Here is a 20,561-nt window from a genome sequence, read left to right as displayed (position 1 = left end):
ATAAGTGAAACCATATGATAATTGTTTTTCTCTGCTTGACTATTTCACTTAGCATAGTCTCCTCCAGTCCTGTCCATGTTGCTGCAAATGTTGGGTCATCGTTCTTTCTGATGGCTGAGTAATATTCCATTGTATATATGGACCACGTCTTCTTAATCCAGTCATCTGTTGAAGGGCATCTCGGCTCCTCCCACAATTTAGTTATTGTGAACAATGCTGCTATGAACATTGAGGAACATGGCCTTCTCTGCACTACGTCTGTATCTTTGGGGTAAATACCCAGTAGTGCAATTGCTGGTTCATAGGGTAGCTCAATTTTTACCTTCTAAGGGACCTCCACACTGTTTTCCAAAGTGGCTGTACGAACTTGAATTCCCACCAACAGTGTAAGAGGGATCCCCTTTCTCCACATCCTCTCCAACATCTCTTATTTATTGCCTTGTCAATTTTTGCCATTCTAACTGCTGTAAGGTGGTATCTCAATGTGGTTTTGATTTGAATTTCCCTGATGGCTAATGATTTTGAACATTTTTTTCATGTGTCTGATAGCCATTTGCATGTCTTCATTGGAAAAGTGTCTGTTCATATCTTCTGCTCATTTTTTGATTTGATCATTTGTTTCACATGTATTGAGTTTGAGAAGTTCTTTGTAGATCTTGGATACCAGTCTTTGATCTGTAGTGTCATATACAAATATCTTATACCATTCCGTGGGCTGCCTCAATTTTTTTGACTGTTTCCTTGGCTGCCCAGAAGCTTTTTATCTTGATGAAGTCCCACAAGTTCATTTTTTCTTTTGTTTCTCCTGCCTTTGGAGATGTGTCATGAAAAAGGTGGCTGTGGCCGATGTCAAAGAGGTTGTAGCCTATGTTCTCCTCTATGATTTTGATGGATTCCTGTCTCATATCAAGGTCTTTCATCCATTTGGAGTTTACCTTTCGGTATGGTGTGAGAGAGTGGTCAAGTTTCATTCTTTTGCATATAGCTGTCCAATTTTCCCAGCATCATTTATTGAAGAGACCGTCTTTTTTCCACTGGATGTTTTTTCCTGCTTTGTCAAAGATCAGTTGCCCATAGAGCCAAGGGTCCATTTGTGGGTTCTCTATTCTGTTCCATTGGTCAATGTGTCCGTTTTTGTGCCAGTACCATGCTGTCTTTGTGATCACACCTCCGTAGTATAGCTTGAAATCCAGCAACGTGATGCCCCCAGCTTTGTTTTTCCTCTTCAACAATTCCTTGGTGATTCAGGGCCTTTTCTGGTTCCATACAAATTTAAGGGCTATTTGTTCCAGTTCTTTGAGAAATGTCTTTGGTATTTTCATCAGGAAGGCATTGAAAGTGTAGATTGCTCTGGGTGGCATAGACATTTTAGCTATGCTTATTCTTCCGATCCATGAACATGGAATATTTTTCCATCTTTTTGTGTCTTCTTCAATGTCTTTCAAGAGTGATTTAGAGTTTCTAGAATATAGATCCTTTACCTCTCTGGTTAAGTTAATTCTGAGATAACATATGATTTTTGGTGCTATTGTAAATGGAATGGATTCCCTAATTTCTCTTTCTTCAGTCTCATTATTCGTGTATAGAAATGCAACTGATTTCTGAGCATTGGTTGTGTATCCCACCACATTACTGAATTGCTGTATAACTTCTAGTACTTTGGGGGTGGAGCCTCTTGGGTTTTCCATATAGAGTATCTTATCACCTGGGAAGAGAGACAGTTTGACTTCTTCCTTGCTGATTTGAATGCCTTTTATCCCTTTTTGTTGTCTGATTGCTGTTGCAAGGACTTCTAGGACTATGTTAAATAATAATGGCGAGAGTGGGCATCCCTGTCGTGTTCCTGATCTTAAAGGAAAGGCTTTCAGCTTTTCCCCATTGAGAATGATATTCGCTGTAGGCTTTTCATGGATGGCTTTTATGAAATTGAGGAATGCACCCTCTATCCCTACACTCTGACGGGTTTTAATCAGGAAAGGATGCTGTATTTTGTCAAATGCTTTTTCTGCATCAATGGAGAGGATCATATTGTTCTTGATTCTTTTCTCGTTGATCTGACCTATCACACTGATCAATTTGCAAATGTTGAACCACCCTTTCATCCCAGGGATGAATCCCACTTGGTCATGAAGGATAATCCTTTTAAGGTATTGTTGGATCCTATCAGCTAGGATCTTGTTGAGAATTTGGCGCCCATATTCATCAGAGATATCGGTCTGTAATTCTCCATTTTGATGGGGTCATTGCCTGGTTTGGGGATCAAGGTAGTACTGGCCTCGTACAATGAGTTTGGTAGTTTTCCTTCTGTTTCTATTTTTTGAAACAGCTTCAGGAGAACAGGTATTATATCTTCTTTGAATGTTTGATAGAATTCCCCTGGGAATCTGTCAGACCCCGGACTCTTGTTTTTGGGGATGTTTTTGATTACTGCTTCACTCCTTTTGGAATTAATGGATCTGTTTAAATAATCAATTTCTTCCTGTTTCAGTCTTGGTAGTTTATAGGTTTCCAGGAAGGCATCCATCTCTTCCAGGTTGTTTAATTTATTGGCATAAAGTTGTTGATAAAAGTTTCTAATGATCCTTCTTATTTCATTGGTGGCATTCGTGATCTCCCCCCTTTCATTCATAATTTTATTAATTTGGGTCCTTTCTCTATTCTTTTGAATAAGTCTGGCCAGTGGCTTATGGATCTTATTTATTCTTTCAAAGAACCAGCTTCTAGTTCTGTTGATCTGCTCTACTGTGCTCCTGGTTTCTAATTCATTGATCTCTGCTCTAATCTTGATCACCTGCCTTCTCATGCATGGGTTATGTCTGTTCTCTTCCAGCTCCAGCTTCTTAAAGTGACAATATAAAAACTGCATTTTAGATTTTTCTATTCTTTTGAATGAGGCTTGGATGGCTATGTATTTTCCCCTAGGATTGCCTTTGCAGTGTCCCATAGGTTTTGGACCAATGTCTTTTCATTCTCATTGGTCTCCAAAAATTGTTTAATCTCCTTCTTAATTCCCTGGTACCCAACCATTCTTGACCAGGATGGTTCTTAGTTTTGAAGTGTTAGAGTTTCTTCCAAATTTTTCCTTGTGATTGAGTTCCAGTTTCAATGCATTGTGGTCTGAGAAGATGCAGGGAATAGTCTCAGCCTTTTGGTATCGGCTGAGACCTGTTTTGTGACCCAGTATATGGTGTATTCTGGAGAAAGTTCCATTTGCATTTAAAAAGAATGAGTATTCTTTTGTTCTGGGGTATAGTGTTCTGTATATATCTATGAGGTCCATTTCGCACTAATTGGGCAGGGAAAATGAAAATCACAGTGCCCTGATCTCTAGCCTCCGAGCTGGTAGTTCTCATCCCCCACTTTTCAGTGAGACCTCAAAGAAAAGTAGTCAATCACTTTGTCTGCCTGGTTTCCACTGATACGGTATAGTCCCCCAGCATGTGACCGAGGATTTTTATCTCAGGAACACAAACCCATTTCGAGTCTCCAAAATTTATGGACTCCTGCTGCCCGCACCTTCAACAGTCCTCCTGGGGAAAGGAGTGTGATCTCCCATTGGTTCTACCTCTTGATGGGTCCCTGCTTGGATAGCCATCGCTGGACCAGGTAGTGGTTTGCAGTTTATGGCAATTCTGAGCAGAAAATCAGTACCTGGACTCACTGTTTGCACCTGGCTACCCCTCTCTGATGCTTGGGAATTCTGCCACACTCAGACATCCCCATTCTTTTCATGACCTGGGGGATCCTCAGACCATGCTATCCCACCTGGGATTCTGCCTAACTTTGCCTCCTGAGCACCTTTCAGGCATACTTCTAAAAGTTCTGATTTTGTGCTCCACTGCTTATAAAAGTTTCTGGTACCAAACTTACGGAAGCTCACCCTCTCCCCCACCCTGTGGTTTATCCTCCATTATATCACCTCAGATTCACATCTCCACACCTGCCACCTTGCAAAAAGTGGTCACTTTTCTATTTGTAGAACTGCAGCAATTCTTTCTCAGATGTCCAGTTGCTTTCAGAGGTGTTCAGAATGATTTGATAACTATCTAGCTGAATGCCAGGTTCTAGAAGACATTAGGGTCCCCTACTCCTCTGCCATCTTAACTCCTCCTCTCATTTCCATTTTATCTTGCCATGTTCATACTTTGGACTTTTAAATTCTCTTCCCCAGAGGCAATACAGTTATTTTGAACTCTATGAATCACTTGTGTATCACTTGGGACCCCATGTCTCTCTTTTTGTTTGCTTGTTTGTTTGTTTGTTTTTGGTTTTTCATTCCATCAATGATCTCACCTTTTCTTTCAGGTTATATTCCCTGAAAGGCTGAGCATGGTAAATAAAACACCATACAAGTCATCTGAGACTTTGGGTGATATCTGCTCAAAGAGGCTTTACATTTGCTCTTTGCAAATGGCAAAGGCTTGTAGTAATCATGCTGTGTTGCTTAAACTTTATGTGTCACTTGACCCAGTTGGTTGTTCGAAAACTAGTCTGGATGTTGCTGTAATGGTATTTTATAGATGTACTTACAAATACAGTAAGTTGGTTTTAAATAAGGAAGATTTTTTTCAGTATTGAGTGTGGGCCTCATCGAATAAGTTATAAGCTTTAAATACAAAAATTGGTTCCTTGGAGAAGAAGAAATTCTACCTGAAGTCTTTACCATGGAAATCCTACCTGGATTCCAGGCTCCATATGGAATTTGAATTCAAGATTAGAACATCAGTCCTTACCTGAATTTGAGGACAGCTATCTTGCCTTACATATTTCAGATATGCCACCTTTCATAGTCACATGAGGTAATTCCTCAAAATAAATCTATAGGTGTATGCATAGGAGTGTGTGTGTGCGTGTGTGTGTCTGTGTGTGTGTGTGTGTGTCTGTGTGTGTGTGTCTGTGTGTCTGTGTATCTTATCAGTTCTGGCCAGTCCTAAGGGTTTACTTGCTTCAAGTTAACACACTCTTTACTGGTTGACCTAAGTCCCTTGATCTGTAGCAGATAGAGAAATGGCCTTGAGGATTGAAGGACCAGAACTTTCCCAGTCCAGAGAAGTCAGCAAGCCTGCTTGAAACCACCTAGGCTCTTTGATTAGCCTAGCAATTTTCTTAGCAAAATGTTTTCTTTCTTTAGATCACATCAATTTTTATATTAATGTCCCTTTGAGTATCTAAACACGTGCCCTCCTGTGCAGAAGGAAAAGGGTATTCCTACATACCAGGAAATGGGAACCAGAACCTGGAGCCCAACCCCACCCCCACCCCAACACCAGCACTAAGATAACGAGAAATGTTGCAGACCACTGCACTGCCTTTACTGCTTACGCTAAACCACTTCAAAAATCCCGGGGATAGGGAGAAACCGCAGAGCTGGCCTTTGGACAAGAATCTGCCTTCTCCCCAGTTTGCTGGCTTCATGAATGAAGCTCAAATTCCTTTCCAATCAAGACACATCTCTTGAGTAATGATATTTCCAGCAATGGGCAGCCAGCCAAACTTGGGTTTGGTAACAAGCATGCTCACTGTGTGTGAGCCCTGAACTCTGCTTTTGGTTCCTTGGTTTGTGAGACTGTTAAAAGCTCTGCAAAGTCTCTCTCTCTCTCCATGGAATCTCTGCAGTAACTGGGAAACATCCCCATGATGAACACAGCACAAAATATGGGCCCTCAATCTGACTCTACTCTTTCTACATGGCCCCTTTATACTTCCTTGACTTAGAGCAGGCTTTCTTATATTTATGTATTTTTTGTAGCTGTTTTCAGTGGGTGGGCTGTCTAAATTACATATTCCAACATTGCCAGAAGCAGAAATCCCATGTATGTAGCTTTTTGAAGTACTGTTTCAATTGTTTTAGTGATCTACACAGGAATTCTCTTTCTCAACTCAGCTTTATTGAATTACATGTATTTTTATTAGCTCCATCTTGAAATCACTTACTCTATATATTTGTCAAGGTAAATTCCTTGACTTTCTTCTTTCTCCTTTTCTTTTTTTTTTTTTTGTTTCATTTGTGTCTGTTTTTCGTGTAATTTATTTATTCACATTTGCTCTTTTTTGCATTTTAGTTTTTATAATGCTTTAATTTGAACCCTCGTTTTATTACACTATTAGACTTCTTCTTTTGTAACTTTTAGGGTCATAAATTATCCTCCTTTTACCTCTTGAGCTGCATTGATCAATTTTGTTATGTATCCTTTCAGTATTCAAGAATGAATAACGTATCATTTCTCTTACATTACCTCATCAGTAAGTTATATTAGAAAGTATTTCCAATTTCAAAAATGTTGAAGCTTTCTTCTCTTGTTTTCAATTGCTTCTGTATTTTCATAGAAGCTTATGAATGTGATCGTGTAGAAACACTTCTGCTTATTTCTTTAGAAACATTATGAACTCCTCACCCAAGTCAACTTTCTCAAGGTTCCAAGTTTCTAAATGGTCTAAATGTACATGTGAACAAATGTATATTCTGTAACTCAAGGTTGAAAATAATTTCTAATATGTACTTTAAATTAAAAGTTTAAGTATTTTGTCCAATAATAAGTAATCTTTTTTTTAAAATAATGGCTTTATTGATCTATCATTCACATAGCATATAATTCACCAATTTAAAGTGTACAATTCAATGGTTTTTAGTATATTTACAGATCTGTGCAACAACCCCACAATCTAAGTTAGAATATTTTCATCACCCCTGCAGGAAACTCTGTGCCCATTAGAAGCATTCCTTGTTTCACCCCTCCCTACCCCACTCACTCCTGCCCATAGCCCTAGGCAGCTGCTAATCTATTTTCTGTCTCTATGGATCTGCCTATTCCGGACACTTCATATAAGTGGAATGATACATTATATGGTCTTTTAAGATTAGCTTCTTCCAGGGGTGACTGGTTGGCTCAGTCAGTTAAGGGTTTGAGAGCTTAGTTCATGATTTCAGCGTCATGAAATCAAGCCCCACGTTGTGTTCTGTACTCAGCACAGAGTCTGCTTAAGATTCTCTCTAGCCCTCTGTCTCTGCCCCATTCATTCTCTCTCTCTTAAAAAAAAAATCCCTTCTTCCATTTAGCATGGTTTCATTGTTCATCCATGTGTCATTCCTTCTTTTCTTTTAATTCCTGAATATGAGTCCATGCTATGAATATACCATGTCTTTTTATTCACTCATTGGTAGGTGGACATTTCGGTTATTTCCATGTTTTTATATTATGAATAACACTGCTGTGAATATTCACATACACCTCTTTTTGTTTGGAAAACTCTTTTCAATTCTTTGGGAGTGGAATTGCTGGGCTGTATCTTAATTCCATGTTTAACTGTTTGAGAAACTTCCAATCTGTTTTCCACAATAGCTGCACCTTTTTATGTGCCCACCAACACTGTAAGAGGGTCCCAATTTCCCCACATCCTCTCCACCCTTGTAATCATCAATCTTTTTTTTTTTTTTAGCCAATCTAGTGAGTGTAAACTATCTCGTTATGGTTTCAATTTGCATTGATCAATGGTATGTGTTTTAAGTACACAATTTTTCCCTATAGGGGTACCAATTACTGAAATAATTCTGTGTGAATCTCCCACTAAAATCATGAATATGCTGACTTCTGTTTATAATTTGTTTTCTTATATTGATGTTAGCCTATTTTGAGGGTTCAAAATTTTAGGGCAACTTTTTTGTTCCAGTTGTCTTAACCTTTATCATTATTGTAGTACCCTCTCCATCACAAGTCCCAGTTTTTGTCTGACAGTTTAGAAATACATTAGCTTTTAAAAAATTAGTATTTGCATATTGTAATTATGTTCAGTTGAGTGTCTTCATGCCTTCCTTGTTTTCACCTAGCTGAATTTTTTGTTTGCTTGTTTTTTACCTCATCAGTCAGTCTCTGTTCTCTGGCTCTAATTCCCAGTTTTCCCTTTCATGAGAAGCTATGAATCACACAGTTCTGTGCTGTAAGCGTCACTCATGTGCTGAGGACAGCTTCACTTTCAGTGTGATGTTTGCTGCATTATACTTGTTTGCATGTAGTTCTTAGGGAAAAAATATTTTAAAATATTTTGTTGATAATTTTAGCTCTTTTCTAGCAGAATTTTTGAGGTTTTATGGTATAGTGTAATATGACATAAAGGAATGGCCCCATATTTCTTTCTAAAAGTAGAAATCTGCAAAGAAAACACGTTTTGCTATTGACACAAAAAACATGCATAAAAAAAAAAGAACTATTCAAGAAGTACTTCCAGGGATGCAAATAGGTTCAAAGGTGTGCATAGAGGAAGTAAAGTGGGGCTTCTTAAAGAATAGAGGATGGTTTTTTGGGGACTGGAGCGTTATTCATAAGATGAGAGAAACATGATTGTATTTACACATATCACTGCTTATGCTTAAACCAAATATAACTGGTGTAAAGTATGTAAAGTATGAAAATAGTATGAAATAGTGCAGATACCAAGTCTTTTGGTCTAAGGGAAGATTTGTCTAGCGTAATACAGCAAGTGTAGTTACTGTAACTGAACCTATAGATCTGAAACATTAGGAAAAATCTCTTAAAGATAGGATAATGCAAAAAAATCAAAATGCATTTTTGAGAATGATTATAAAGTAAAGATTGCCTCATCCAGGTGTATCTGTCTCAAACATGTTGTATTCCACAAGTCTAGTCATTTATCTCCTATGTTCATGAAGCTGGATGGATTGAGAGATGTCCAAAGGGACAATTCTTAGCACTCTTTCACAATTTGACCTTCCCTAAATTAAGGGTGGGACATTCTAACTGAGGCCCTTTCTGTCAGAGAAGTGTGTGAGGGCACCAGGTGTTGACAGAAATTTTGTGTTGAGAGGATTTTCTCATCTTTGCAAAGGCACAGTTCAGAAAGAATCGTTTGTAATGATTTTTGATCAGTAAAAAAGGACAGATTGCTGGATAACAATGGGAGAGAATTATAGTGATGTTCTCCAGCCCTTTTATCTTACGTTTATAACTTACATAAATGGTAAGGAAGCTATCACCCCAGTAAAAGAAAACAAAGCAGCTCACCAGTGCCAGGATTGTGTGGGTGGCCTTGGTTTCAGGAGAGGGTCTTGGGCTGAGGCTGGTCCTGTGGACATGCTGGACTGTCTTGCGATGTATGAAAAGGAATTTTACCATGTACACATTGGTCGAGATCATTAGGAACACACACAGAAAGTCTCGTAAGACCATGGACCCTCGAAAGACAACTGACTGAATGTAATCAGGATTCTTCCCAATACAGTATGTCAGAGAATAGAATTTGTCAAGTTCTGTGCTGTTGTAGGGGGCCCATGTACTCATGATGACATGGATATAGATCAGCATGTTGATGATCCAGAAAGAACAGAAGGCAGGAAAAATGTATGTGCAGATTTTGGGTTTGAGCCATGCCCACCTAGAGTTGCTGGGAGTGATAATGATGGCCTGAAAAATACTCAGGAAAGATGTGGTGCAGAGGGAAAGACCCCGGGTGACTCTGTACAGGTACATCACTACCTTGCAACCAATGTCATCTAGAAAATTTCTTACTCCAAAGGCATTCATTACTTCTGGAATCCCACTGAAAAGAATTGTCATGATATTCACTAAAATCAAGTGGATAAATATCAAATCTATAGGCTTCTTTGTATGTAGCTGGACTAAGAAGGTGTTGATGAGTAACACCAGTAGCAATGTGTTTCCAATAAAACCAATCCCAATTTGAGAGAGAATGAACACTCCCAAAATAGTATCACTTGACACTATCACATTCATTGACCTCTTTACTTTGATACACTCTTCCTCAGATTCAAAAGGAACTGAAAATGGTTTGTAAACCTGATGGAAACAATTGGATCATATGGAGACTCCATGAGGTATGATATCCTCAGCAGGAGGTCGTGCAGATGCTCTGTAAGAATATTCAGGAAAGTAAGAATTAGTTCTAGAGGTAAATATCAAGGATTATTGATGTCACTGCACAGGAATATATGGGGTTAGATAAAGCACACTTTTAATGAAAATATACGTGTAATTCTAAGAAATAAATTGAGTAATCTGAAGAAGTATTTTTTCATTAAAAGCAATATTTCAGATTGATACAGATTCCATTCATCTTCTATGTATATAGTCTGAACTTTCTCTCAAATATTTGAACGAATTTCCATCTTTTGCCATGAACAATAAAAAGCTATTATGTATTTTAATGCATATAGTAGTGTTTCTACTGTACAGGACACACATTATTGTTATAGACATTCACCAGGAGAAGACTCCATCCCCAGAGTCACACATGAACATCTGGCTCTTTAAGTGCCATTCCTGACCCTGCTACACTACTTTCAAACTCCAGACCCTTCCAATGTACACGATATCAAATCACCTCCTGGGTCAGTACACTGCATCCTCCAGTTCTGTTTTGAAAATTCACTTCAGCTTTTTATTCTACCCAAAAATCACTGATTCTCTTGAATCTCTCTCAGGTAGGGGTATCTATCTCTCCCCAATCCCCTATATCACCAGGACAGAAGGTGGGAATGTCTTTTTTGATTCCCAACACTTTCAGATAAGTCTTCATCACTCTGGCTTTGAAGCAACATGTCATCAGTCTACAGACCCCACTATCCATTTGGAGGTAATTTACTCACCCCAAATCACTCCCTTTCTTAGCACTTGACTCACTGCAACACTCCCCAATTCACCTCCTGTCATATCTTTGGTGATCCTATGATCCACACAAAGAACCTGTCCAGTATCCTCAGCCTCTCTAACATTTGTGATTTCCTCTCTTCCAACACTCTTTCCTCTGCCTTCCCCCATGTCATCCACACTCTCCTACTCACATACTAGAGTCTGCCATTACCAATATTGTAAATTCATTATGTATCACTTCCAAGCATATAATCCTCCTGGTAAAATCCTCCTGGTAAAAGCTATCATAGTTTATGTAATCTCTGATTCCAAACTTACATTAACATCAACTGCAAAACATTGTGTCTGCAAAACATTGATCTCTTTGCTCTCCACAAGACCTCCTAATCCCTCCTCTTCAACTAAACTTCCTTGATTCAGGATTATAATCATTTCCTGCAAAAGCATGTGATGCCATCACTTTTTTTCCTGCATCTATAGTCCTCTCACGCACACATAGTCTGCCTAGTTCACATCATTCTACTCAGATAAACAAGGCTACAGAAAAATACATAACCATATTAAGTGAACTTATATTAAATTCCTCACCACTGAGCTCCAGCGGGCTTTCATTTCAGCCAGCAATCCCACTAAATTTTGTTCAAGAGTATTCCTTGAGTATTCTCACTCTTATTGATGACTATTTCATAACTTGTTCTTTCTCAAAATACCGAAAAATCCTCTCCAAATCTCATATTCAATTGATGGTCCATTGCATATTTTCCATTGAGATATAATTGAAATGAAATATTATGTTAGTTTCAGATGTACAGCATAGTAATTTGATATTTGTATATATTGCAAAATGATCAACATCATAAGTCAATTTCACATCCATCACCACACATAGTTACAATGTTGTTTCTTATAATGACAATTTTAAATTCTACACTCCAAGCAACTTTCAAATATACAATACAGCACCATTCACTATGGTCTCCATGCTGCCAATAACATCCTCATGACTTATTTTTTTATATCTAGATGTTCATACCTTTTGACTCCTTTCACCCATGTCACCCACCCTCCAATCTACATTTCTGTTAACTACCAGTCTGATTTCTGTATCTATGAATTCAGTGGATGTTTTGGGAATTTTTTAAATTCCATGTGTAAGTGAGGTCATACAATATTTGTTTTTCTCTGTCTGACTTATTCAACTTTACATAATACCAACAAGTTACATTCATGTTCTTGCAAAAGGCAAGATTCCCTTGTTTTTTTATGACAGAATCATATTCCATTGTGTGTGTATATATATATACATAGTCCATTCTGTATGAATAATATGTCATTATATATATACACCTTGTATATATATTATACATAATATTCCATTGTGTAAGTGTATATATGTTCATGTGTGCGTATATATATACCATATTTTCCTCATTCATTCATCCACCAGTGATTTCCATATATAATTTAGAAAAATAAAGCAATCAAAAGACATTCCCCCCAATCCCACCAGTACATCAATCCCACTTTCTGCATCTTGCTCAGAACCTCAGCTTTGTCCTCTGGCTCTGAGAATGGGTTGTCTGTGCTTTTTGTTAGAGTCCATCCATGCCTTTGTGCAATAAATCTGGAAATATCCTTCCTGCTCAAGACCATCTCTTCTGTTATTCTTTTCTCTCTCAGGCATTATCAAATTTCCCCCATCAACATGCAAATGTACTGTGTGTCTTGCAACTTTCTCGAATAACTTCTCTTCTTTTGAGCAATTCTCCTCTGAGGAATTGTCTCTACTCCCTGTCTCCAATTTGTTGCATCTCATTTGCTCTTGATCCCGTGAAGTGGCAGACTGCAAAAATGCCTATAAATTCTCCACTGACATTGAGGTTGCACCCATGATGTGGCTTTTCTCTGTCCCTTTAATGGGGGTTGTTACTTGGGTTGCTTTGGCCAGTTAGTGTAGAGTAAACATGGCACAAGCAATATCTTGATAAGTGCCCTTAGGTGGAGCTTGCTGTTCTTCCTCACTGAAAACCCACCACACCACCATGTGAAGCATCCTAGCCTTTTATGGGCTGAGCAACCATAGAGAAGAAATATTCAGCCAAATTCCAAAACTATATGCCAAGCCATTTCATTCCAAACATCCATACCCATATGGGACACCAGTCGTCCCCTAGTTAACTACTGACAAGACCACACTTGCATGAGAAAGCTAGCCTAGAAGTAAAACCACTCACAATCAAAAAGTCACTTAGACTATGATTGTATTTATACAAAATTACAAAATGCATAAATCCATAGACAAAAAGCAGACATGTGGTTGCTAGAGATTGGATGGATAAGGGATAGAGGAATGAGTGGGTGGGGAGGGGGGCATCTGTGCTTCTTTTGAGGTGGTGAAATGTTTTGAAAGTTAACAAAGTGGTGGTTCTACAACATTGCAAATATTATACATGCCATTGAAAGGCACACTTTAGGATTGTTAATTTTATGTTATATTCATTTCACCTCAATTAAATATATAAATATACATCTAAATAATTGTAAACTGTATGCACCAAGATGTAAACAAGAATAATGTATTGTGAAGAGTTTAGATTTACCAAGAAATGCTAAGATGTCTTACCTTTAGGGAATCTCTTCACAAATTTGTCCATATTAACATCCTAAAGAAAAATGGCTCCTGACTATCACAGTAAATGGGACAAGAACATTCATATACATTTAATATCCATTTATGATAAAAATAAAATTCTGTAGCACATTATAAATAAGAAGGAAATTATTAATTTGTGCAGGGTAGCTACCTAATATAAACAGAACAAATTAATACATTATGAAACCCCACATAGTTAGTTTTAGTCAGAAATGTCAGATTTGCACCAACTATCCAGTCCCGATTTTTATTTCATTTTCTCTCTTAAGATATGTGGCAAAGAATTGTAAATGATAAGCACTCCAAAAGTCCAAAAAAAAGTAATTATTATCATTTACTGATGATAATATGGTCTACACTGAAAATAAGGTTAAAACTCTGCAGAAAAATATTATAATAGGTATTGCAACTCATGAGTTTAAAACTTATTTCCTTGACTAGACAATATAATTTTAGAAAATAAAAGGTTTACAGTAACAGTAATACTATGACATAATCTCAAACGTCTGCAAAAATTTCTTGGATAAAATTATATAAATCAATTGACAGAAGGTAAGACAGAAATCAGTAGCACTACATTGACATTTATAAATCGGAATATCTGCTACCATAAAAGGTCAATTCTTATGAATATTTAAAATTTATGAAATGAAATGCAAATGCAATTTTCAAAAGAATCTAAACCCTTTTGTTGCATTGAACTTGACAAATCCTTTCTATATGTTCTTTGTCAGATCAGAAGATGATGAAGACCCAAGAAATATGAAGAAGGAATACAAGGCAATATGTGAAGAGAATGGTTAAAAGAAATGAGGAAATAGGTGGAAGAGTTGAAGGGCATTATAGGAGAAAGAGAATTAAAATCAGGAGATGACAGTTAACCAAATTGAAAAAGTAAAGAGACGGACAATAAATGTGAAGGAACAAGTGCAATCAGAAAGAACAGGAGGGTGGAGGTAGTGTCATCCCAGCAGGGAAATCAGCTAAACACAATGAGGGGAAAGAGAGAGAAAAAACAAACAACAGAACAGAAGTGGAGGCAGGCAAAAAGCTAAAGAAAATCCTGCAAATCAAAAAGGCACAGAAGCCAAGAGAGGATTATGGGAAAGGTAAAGTTTAAGAAGAGATAGAAAAACTATTAGGATATATGTCCATCAGAATAAATTAAAAGTCATGGGCCGCCTGGGTGGCACAGTGGTTAAGCGTCTGCCTTCGGCTCAGGGAGTGATCCCTGCGTTATGGGATCGAGCCCCACATCAGGCTCTTCTGCTATGAGCCTGCTTCTTCCCCCCACTCCCCCTGCTTGTGTTCCCTCTCTCGCTGGCTGTCTCTATCTCTGTCAAATAAATAAATAAAATCTTTAAAAAAAAAGAATAAATTAAAAGTCATGAGATGGAGCACTTTAGAAAATCAAGAAAAAAGAATACTTTTCCAGAAGCATTAGTTATCTGAGAAAGAAACTTCTTTGAAAACATTCAGATAGGATTGCGGAGACCCACTTAAACTCTCAAAGTTATGATAAAGATAATTTTAAAGTAAGGACATTTGAGATTCAATGGTTGCAGAAAAAAAGCTTTCTAGGAGCTTCTTTTCCTCACTGAAAGCAGGAACTTCTGGGATTGAAACTATTCAAAAAAATCCCTTCTCTGGGGTTTTTTTATTGTCATGAAAAGGATGAAAAATACCACTTACACCTCCATAGTCAATGATCATCACAAACTTTTTGTATCTGCCTTTTCCTCCCCTGAAAACCTACTTGTTCATCTCATAAATCCTCTTCATCCTCACTCCATTTCCTTTTTGAGATTAGGTATAAAATGACGTAATTTTAGTAATTTACAAGGTTCTCTTTTGTGAGCTCCTGTAATCCCATGAACAAATTTGGGGTTTTTTCCTCCTGTTCATCTGTCTTTTGGAGGTTTAATTTTCAGGGCCCCAGACCCAACATAAAAGAGGAGAGGAAAAAGATGTCCTCCCCAACATACTGAACAAGGATCGTAAAGATAAAAAAAAATATGAATTGGTATATTTTCAATATCAGAAAGCACTTACAAGTGTGAGGAACAGGGTGTCAAAGCAATCAAAAATAAAGAACTAATAACAAATTAACAAACAAAAAAATGCTAATTTATTACCATATATGGCAACAAATGGAAGAATGAATTAAAAATTAAAACTCCAAATCAACAAAAAGAGTTGTGTGAATAGAAAAAAAGAAGAGGAAAAAAGAAAAGTGCACATGAAAGAAAGAGAAAAAAGACACTAATAACAGAAACAAAGGCTGGGAGAGAGTAGACTGAATTAGCAAGAAGAGAAAAAGAGAGAGAAGAAAGTACAAACACAATATAAATTTATACAAATTGAATAAGTAAAAATCATGGAAGCAAAAACATGTAGAAATGCATCTTAGAAAAAGTAGCTTTTATTTTTCAAATTAGGTTATAAATCTGCATGTGGGAATGATATATTTATAGAGTATTATATATAGATTTATAAACTTTGGAATGAATTGAAAGTTTTCCACCATTTTTCTTAATGTTTTTAAAAGTTTCTGAACTGTGTGTCACTTTCGTGGTCCATAAATTTATTTTAAATGATTTTTAAATTAGACTTGCAAAGAGAGACTTAAGACTTATACATGAAAAGAAAACTATACAGGAATAAATGAGAGTGAAAATAAACTCACTGAAAGTTTTAAAGTTTATTATAAAATTAGACCATGTGCAAGAGTAAGGCAGAGCACATATGAATGACAGTAACAGGTGCATAGTCTTATGTGAAAGGGCATTACTGAAGAATGAAAAATATTACTGAAACTATGTTAAAGAATGTAAAGAAATGATAGAAAGGAATAAAGTATATGCATTAATAAAACAGAAGCACAGACAAGAATGAGAGTAACAAAACTGGAAGATAAAAGCAAAAGCAGGAAAAAATTGAAGAGGAAATTAAAAAGTTTTTTTTCATAATAATATTTTTATTATATTATGTTATTCACCATACAGTCCATCCCTGGTTTTTTATGTAAAGTTCGATGATTCATTAGTTGCGTATAACACCCAGTGCACCATGCAATACATGCCCTCCTTACTACCCATCACCAGCCTATTCCATTCCCCCACCCCCTCCCCTCTGAAGATTGTTTTTCAGAGTCCATAGTCTCTCAAGCTTCATTTCCCCTTCCGATTACCAGGGTTTTAAAGACATAAATAAAGTCAGAGAAATGAAAACGGATGAGAACTGTCCAAGAAGGTGGATAACTAAAGCCATAAACAAACATAAAAAGTAAGGTATATTAAAAATAAAACAATTTCAATATAAGAGGTGAGTTTGAAGATTGCAAAGTGAAAGAAAAACTGGACAATTTTAATCAGAGCAATGAGATTTATAGATGAGCAGTGAAAGGAGAAGACAGAAGACTAAAAAGTGGAACAGGAAAGAGAGGAGAGAAATGGAATAGAAAAGAAATGATAGGGAAAAAATGGTAAGTGGGGGAGTAGGAGCACAGAGAGAGGAGACTCCTTGTGTAAGACAAAGGACTTAGCTTAAGAAGATCTGAAACAAAAAAAGAATTGAAGAAGCAAATTCTTGGAAAAATGGCCAGGTGTCTCCCTTCATGCAAGAGCTGCAGACAGGAAGAGGACTTACTTCATCTGAGCTCCTCAGCACTGCAGGGGACACCTCTGATGATCTGTAGCTGGGTTCAGGTGCCTGGATCCAGGGCTATAGAAGGGGCGGGTTGCTGCATCCCCAAGGACTGGAAACCGGTTTGTGCACAGTGAACTTCTTGATTTGTCCAGAGGAATCACAAATTACAACAAATTCTCTTGATAAACTTAGAAATGTATTTAATTATAGTCAGCACCTGCGGTCACAAACATCTCTTCCTAAATTGATGAGTGATTCCAGAGAGTTCTACAAGACCAGAGGAGGAAGTACACTTAGAGTGCTCATTGTTTTCAGCTGCTAGAAAACAAAGGTGTTTTATTGCTCTAGTCAAAGTACAGCCATGCAGAGAGTAATTTTTCTCTTCTGAGACTTCTATGGATCCATAGCTCAATTTGGAGTGCCTAAGTTGACATTGATTTAGTTAAAATATATATAAATGCTAGTGCTCAAGGTTAATAACCAAAACTGAATATTCAATTCAATACTTAACACAGAATAAAAACTATAACTAATGTAACTATATAATTTAAGCAAATTATTCCGTGGTTTTTATTTTTCTTTTAGGAGCCTGCTTCTTCCTTTCCTACTCCCCCTGCTTGTGTTCCCTCTCTCTCTGTCAAATAAATAAATAAAATCTTAAAAAAAAAAACCTAATCAGTTAGTTTCTGTTTCTCCAACTGAGGCCTACAGTTTGGTCCCATGCTAATGTGTGACTTGTGGGAAGGTAGAGGTTCTCTCCTGCTGATAGCCCAGCAGTGTACCCCCTTCTTTAATAACACAGGCACCAGTCCCCATAACATCAGAGCAAAGGCACCATCTCTTATCTCAACTTATTGCTGGACAATATGTACCAAGTGGTCGAGGTTTCAAAAGTCATCAACAATGCACATGGCAACCATCATCCTTAAGGTGGTATATTCAGATGGAGGCCATAGATTAGTGAACAAAGGAGACACAAATAATACTTTAATTGTGCTCCTATTTTTTCAGTGAAAGAAGCATAATAGCAAGTAAATTGGAAAAAAAAAGTGTATGTCAAAAGATTTCTTGGCACAGGCTGGAGGATTTGCATTTTGAAAGGAGGGGTCAGGGTGGGCCCTTCTTCAAAGGTGAGGTTTCTGCAATGACTAAAGAGATGAGGAAAAGGGAATCTGGGAACCTGGGAGGGGAGCTCTGCAGCCAGAGGAAGAGGGCTGTCACAGCATATCTTCCTTATCCATTTGTGTACTAATGGACCCTTAGGTTGCTTCTATATTTTGGCTATTGTAAATAATGCTGCTATAAACACAGGGGTGCCTATATCTTTTCAAATTAGTGTTTTCATTTCCTTTCTCTTCCCAGTAGTGGAATTACAGATTCATAAGGAAGTTCTATTTTTAAGTTTTAGAGAAACTTCCATAGCGTTCTCAACAGTGGCTGCACCAGTTTGCATTCCAATCAACAGTGTGAGAAAGGTTCCTTTTTCTCTACATCCTTGCCAACACCTGTTGTTTCTTGTGTTTTAGCCATTATGACAGGTGTGAGGTGATATCTCATTTTCGTTTCCTTTGCATTTCCCTATAGGGGAAAGGAGGGAAAACAGAATGGGAAGTCATCAGTGAGGGAGAAAAACCATGAGAGACTCTGGAGTATAGGAAACAAACTGAGGTTGCTGGAGGGGTGTGGGTGGGGGCTTGGGGTAACTGGGTGATGGGCATTAAGGACAGCACATGATGTGATGATTTTGAGGTGTTATTCACATCTGATAAATTGTTGAACGCTACATCTGAGACTAATGATGTACTCTATGTTGGCTAAAAGAAGTTAAATTTTTAAAAATTTGCTTTTCCCTGATGATGAATGATGTTGAGGATCTTTTCATGTGGTTACCATCCATCTGGATGTCTTCTTTGGAAAATGTCTATTCAGGTCATCTGACCATTTTTTAATTGGACTTTTGTTTTGGTTTGGTTTTTTGCTGTTGAGGTAAGTTCTTTATATATTTTGGATACTAACCCTTTATTGGATATGTCCTTTGCAAAATCTTGTCCCATTCAGTAGGTTGTCTTCATGTTTTGTTGATTGTTTTCCTAGCAGGATGAAAGCTTTTTATTTTAGTGTAGTTTAATTTTGCTTCTGTTTCCGTTGACAAGGAAACATATGTAGAAAAATGTTTCTATGGCTGATGACAAATGGATTACTGCTTCTGTATTCTTCTCGTTATTTTATGATTTCAGGTCTCAGAGCTAGATCTTTGATCTATTTAAAGTTTGTTTTTATGCATGGTGTAGGAAAGTGGTCTAGTTTCCTTCTTTCTCCATGTAGCTGACCAGCTTCCCAGTACAATTTATGGAAAAGACTGTCTTTTCCCCATTTTATATTTTTGCCTCAAGCTTACAAATGCAGGCACTCTATTCTGTTCCATTGGTCTATGTGTCTATTTTTCTGCCAAGAGCATACTGTTTTAATGACTATAGCTTTGTAGCATATCCTAAAATCTGGGATTGTGAGGGAAGTCCTGGTGACTCCATTGGTTAAACATCCTACTATTAATTTTGGCTCAGGTCATGATCTCAGCTTCATGAGATCAAGCCCCACTTAAGGCTCCACACTGAGCATAGATCCTGCTTGTGATTCTCTTTCTCTCCCTCTCCCTCTGTCCCTCTTCTCCCTCTAAAAAAAATACTCTGGGATTGTGAACTCTCCAATTTAATTCTTCTTCCTCAAGATTTTATTAGGAGCTGGTGATGTATGGAATTGTTGAGTCACTGTATTGTACATATGAAACTAATATAACACTGTATGTTAACTAACTGGAATTAAATGAAAAACCCAACAGATATGTGATACAATTGCAGGAGTCTTAACCTAGATTGATCTGCAAGGGCAAAATTTCTCAGAAAAGGTGTTATATAAGGTGAAACCTGAATGACAAGAAGTTAGCTACAAAAACGTGTGAGAGAAAATCTATTCCAGTAGGTAAACTGGAAGTGAAAAGGTTAAAAAAAAAAACAGATTTCTATGGCTATCTTTTGTGGTTCATAGAAATCTTTATTATTATTACTTCTAATACTATGAAAAATGCTATTGGTTATTTGATAGGGATTTCATTGAATGTATAGATTGCTTTGGGTAGTATGGATTTTTTTTTTGGACATTTACCCATATTAATTTTTCTAATCTACCAGCATGATATATCTTTCCATTTGTTTGTGTTATGTTCAATTTCTTTCATCAGTGTTTTATAATGCTCAGAATGTAGGTCTCTTTCTTTCATCGTTAAATTTGTTCCTAGTTATTTTATTATTTTTGATACATTTGTACGTGGAATTATTTTCTTAATTTCTTTCTGCTATTTCATTAGCAGTATATAAAAATGCAACAGATTTTTTAAAAGATTTTATTTTTTTTTAAGTAGGCTCCATGCCCACATAAAGGACAACATAGGGCTCAAATCCAGAACCTTGAGATCAAAACCTGAGATGAAATCAAGAGTGGGATGCTTAACCGACTGAGCCACCCAGGCACCCCTAAACATTTTATTAGTAAGGAATCTCTACACCCAACATAGGGCTTGAACTTACAACCCTGAGATCAAGTGTCACATGCTCTACAGACTGAGCCAGCCAGGCACCCCA

The 20,561-nt window shown here is 37.2% G+C and overlaps 1 protein-coding gene across 1 annotated transcript; it reads right to left on the bottom strand.

Annotated features, from left to right (window-relative positions):
* Nucleotides 1-8,768: 8,768 nt before the first annotated feature.
* Nucleotides 8,769-9,746, bottom strand: LOC123799334 (vomeronasal type-1 receptor 4-like). The gene has a single exon (XM_045808381.1). The coding sequence runs from the start codon at nucleotides 9,744-9,746 to the stop codon at nucleotides 8,769-8,771; it is 978 nt and encodes a 325-aa protein (XP_045664337.1).
* Nucleotides 9,747-20,561: the final 10,815 nt, after the last annotated feature.

This window comes from Ursus americanus, chromosome 5 (assembly GCF_024610735.1).
Source record: "Ursus americanus isolate L20-20 chromosome 5, mUrsAme1.1.p, whole genome shotgun sequence".
Classification (NCBI taxonomy): Eukaryota; Metazoa; Chordata; class Mammalia; order Carnivora; family Ursidae; genus Ursus; species Ursus americanus.
This window is presented reverse-complemented; position numbering and strand designations above follow the sequence as displayed.

Bases quoted from the DNA above. Each gene is read 5' to 3' on its own strand.
- LOC123799334 (XM_045808381.1), bottom strand. From the start codon at position 9,746: ATGAATGTGATAGTGTCAAGTGATACTATTTTGGGAGTGTTCATTCTC.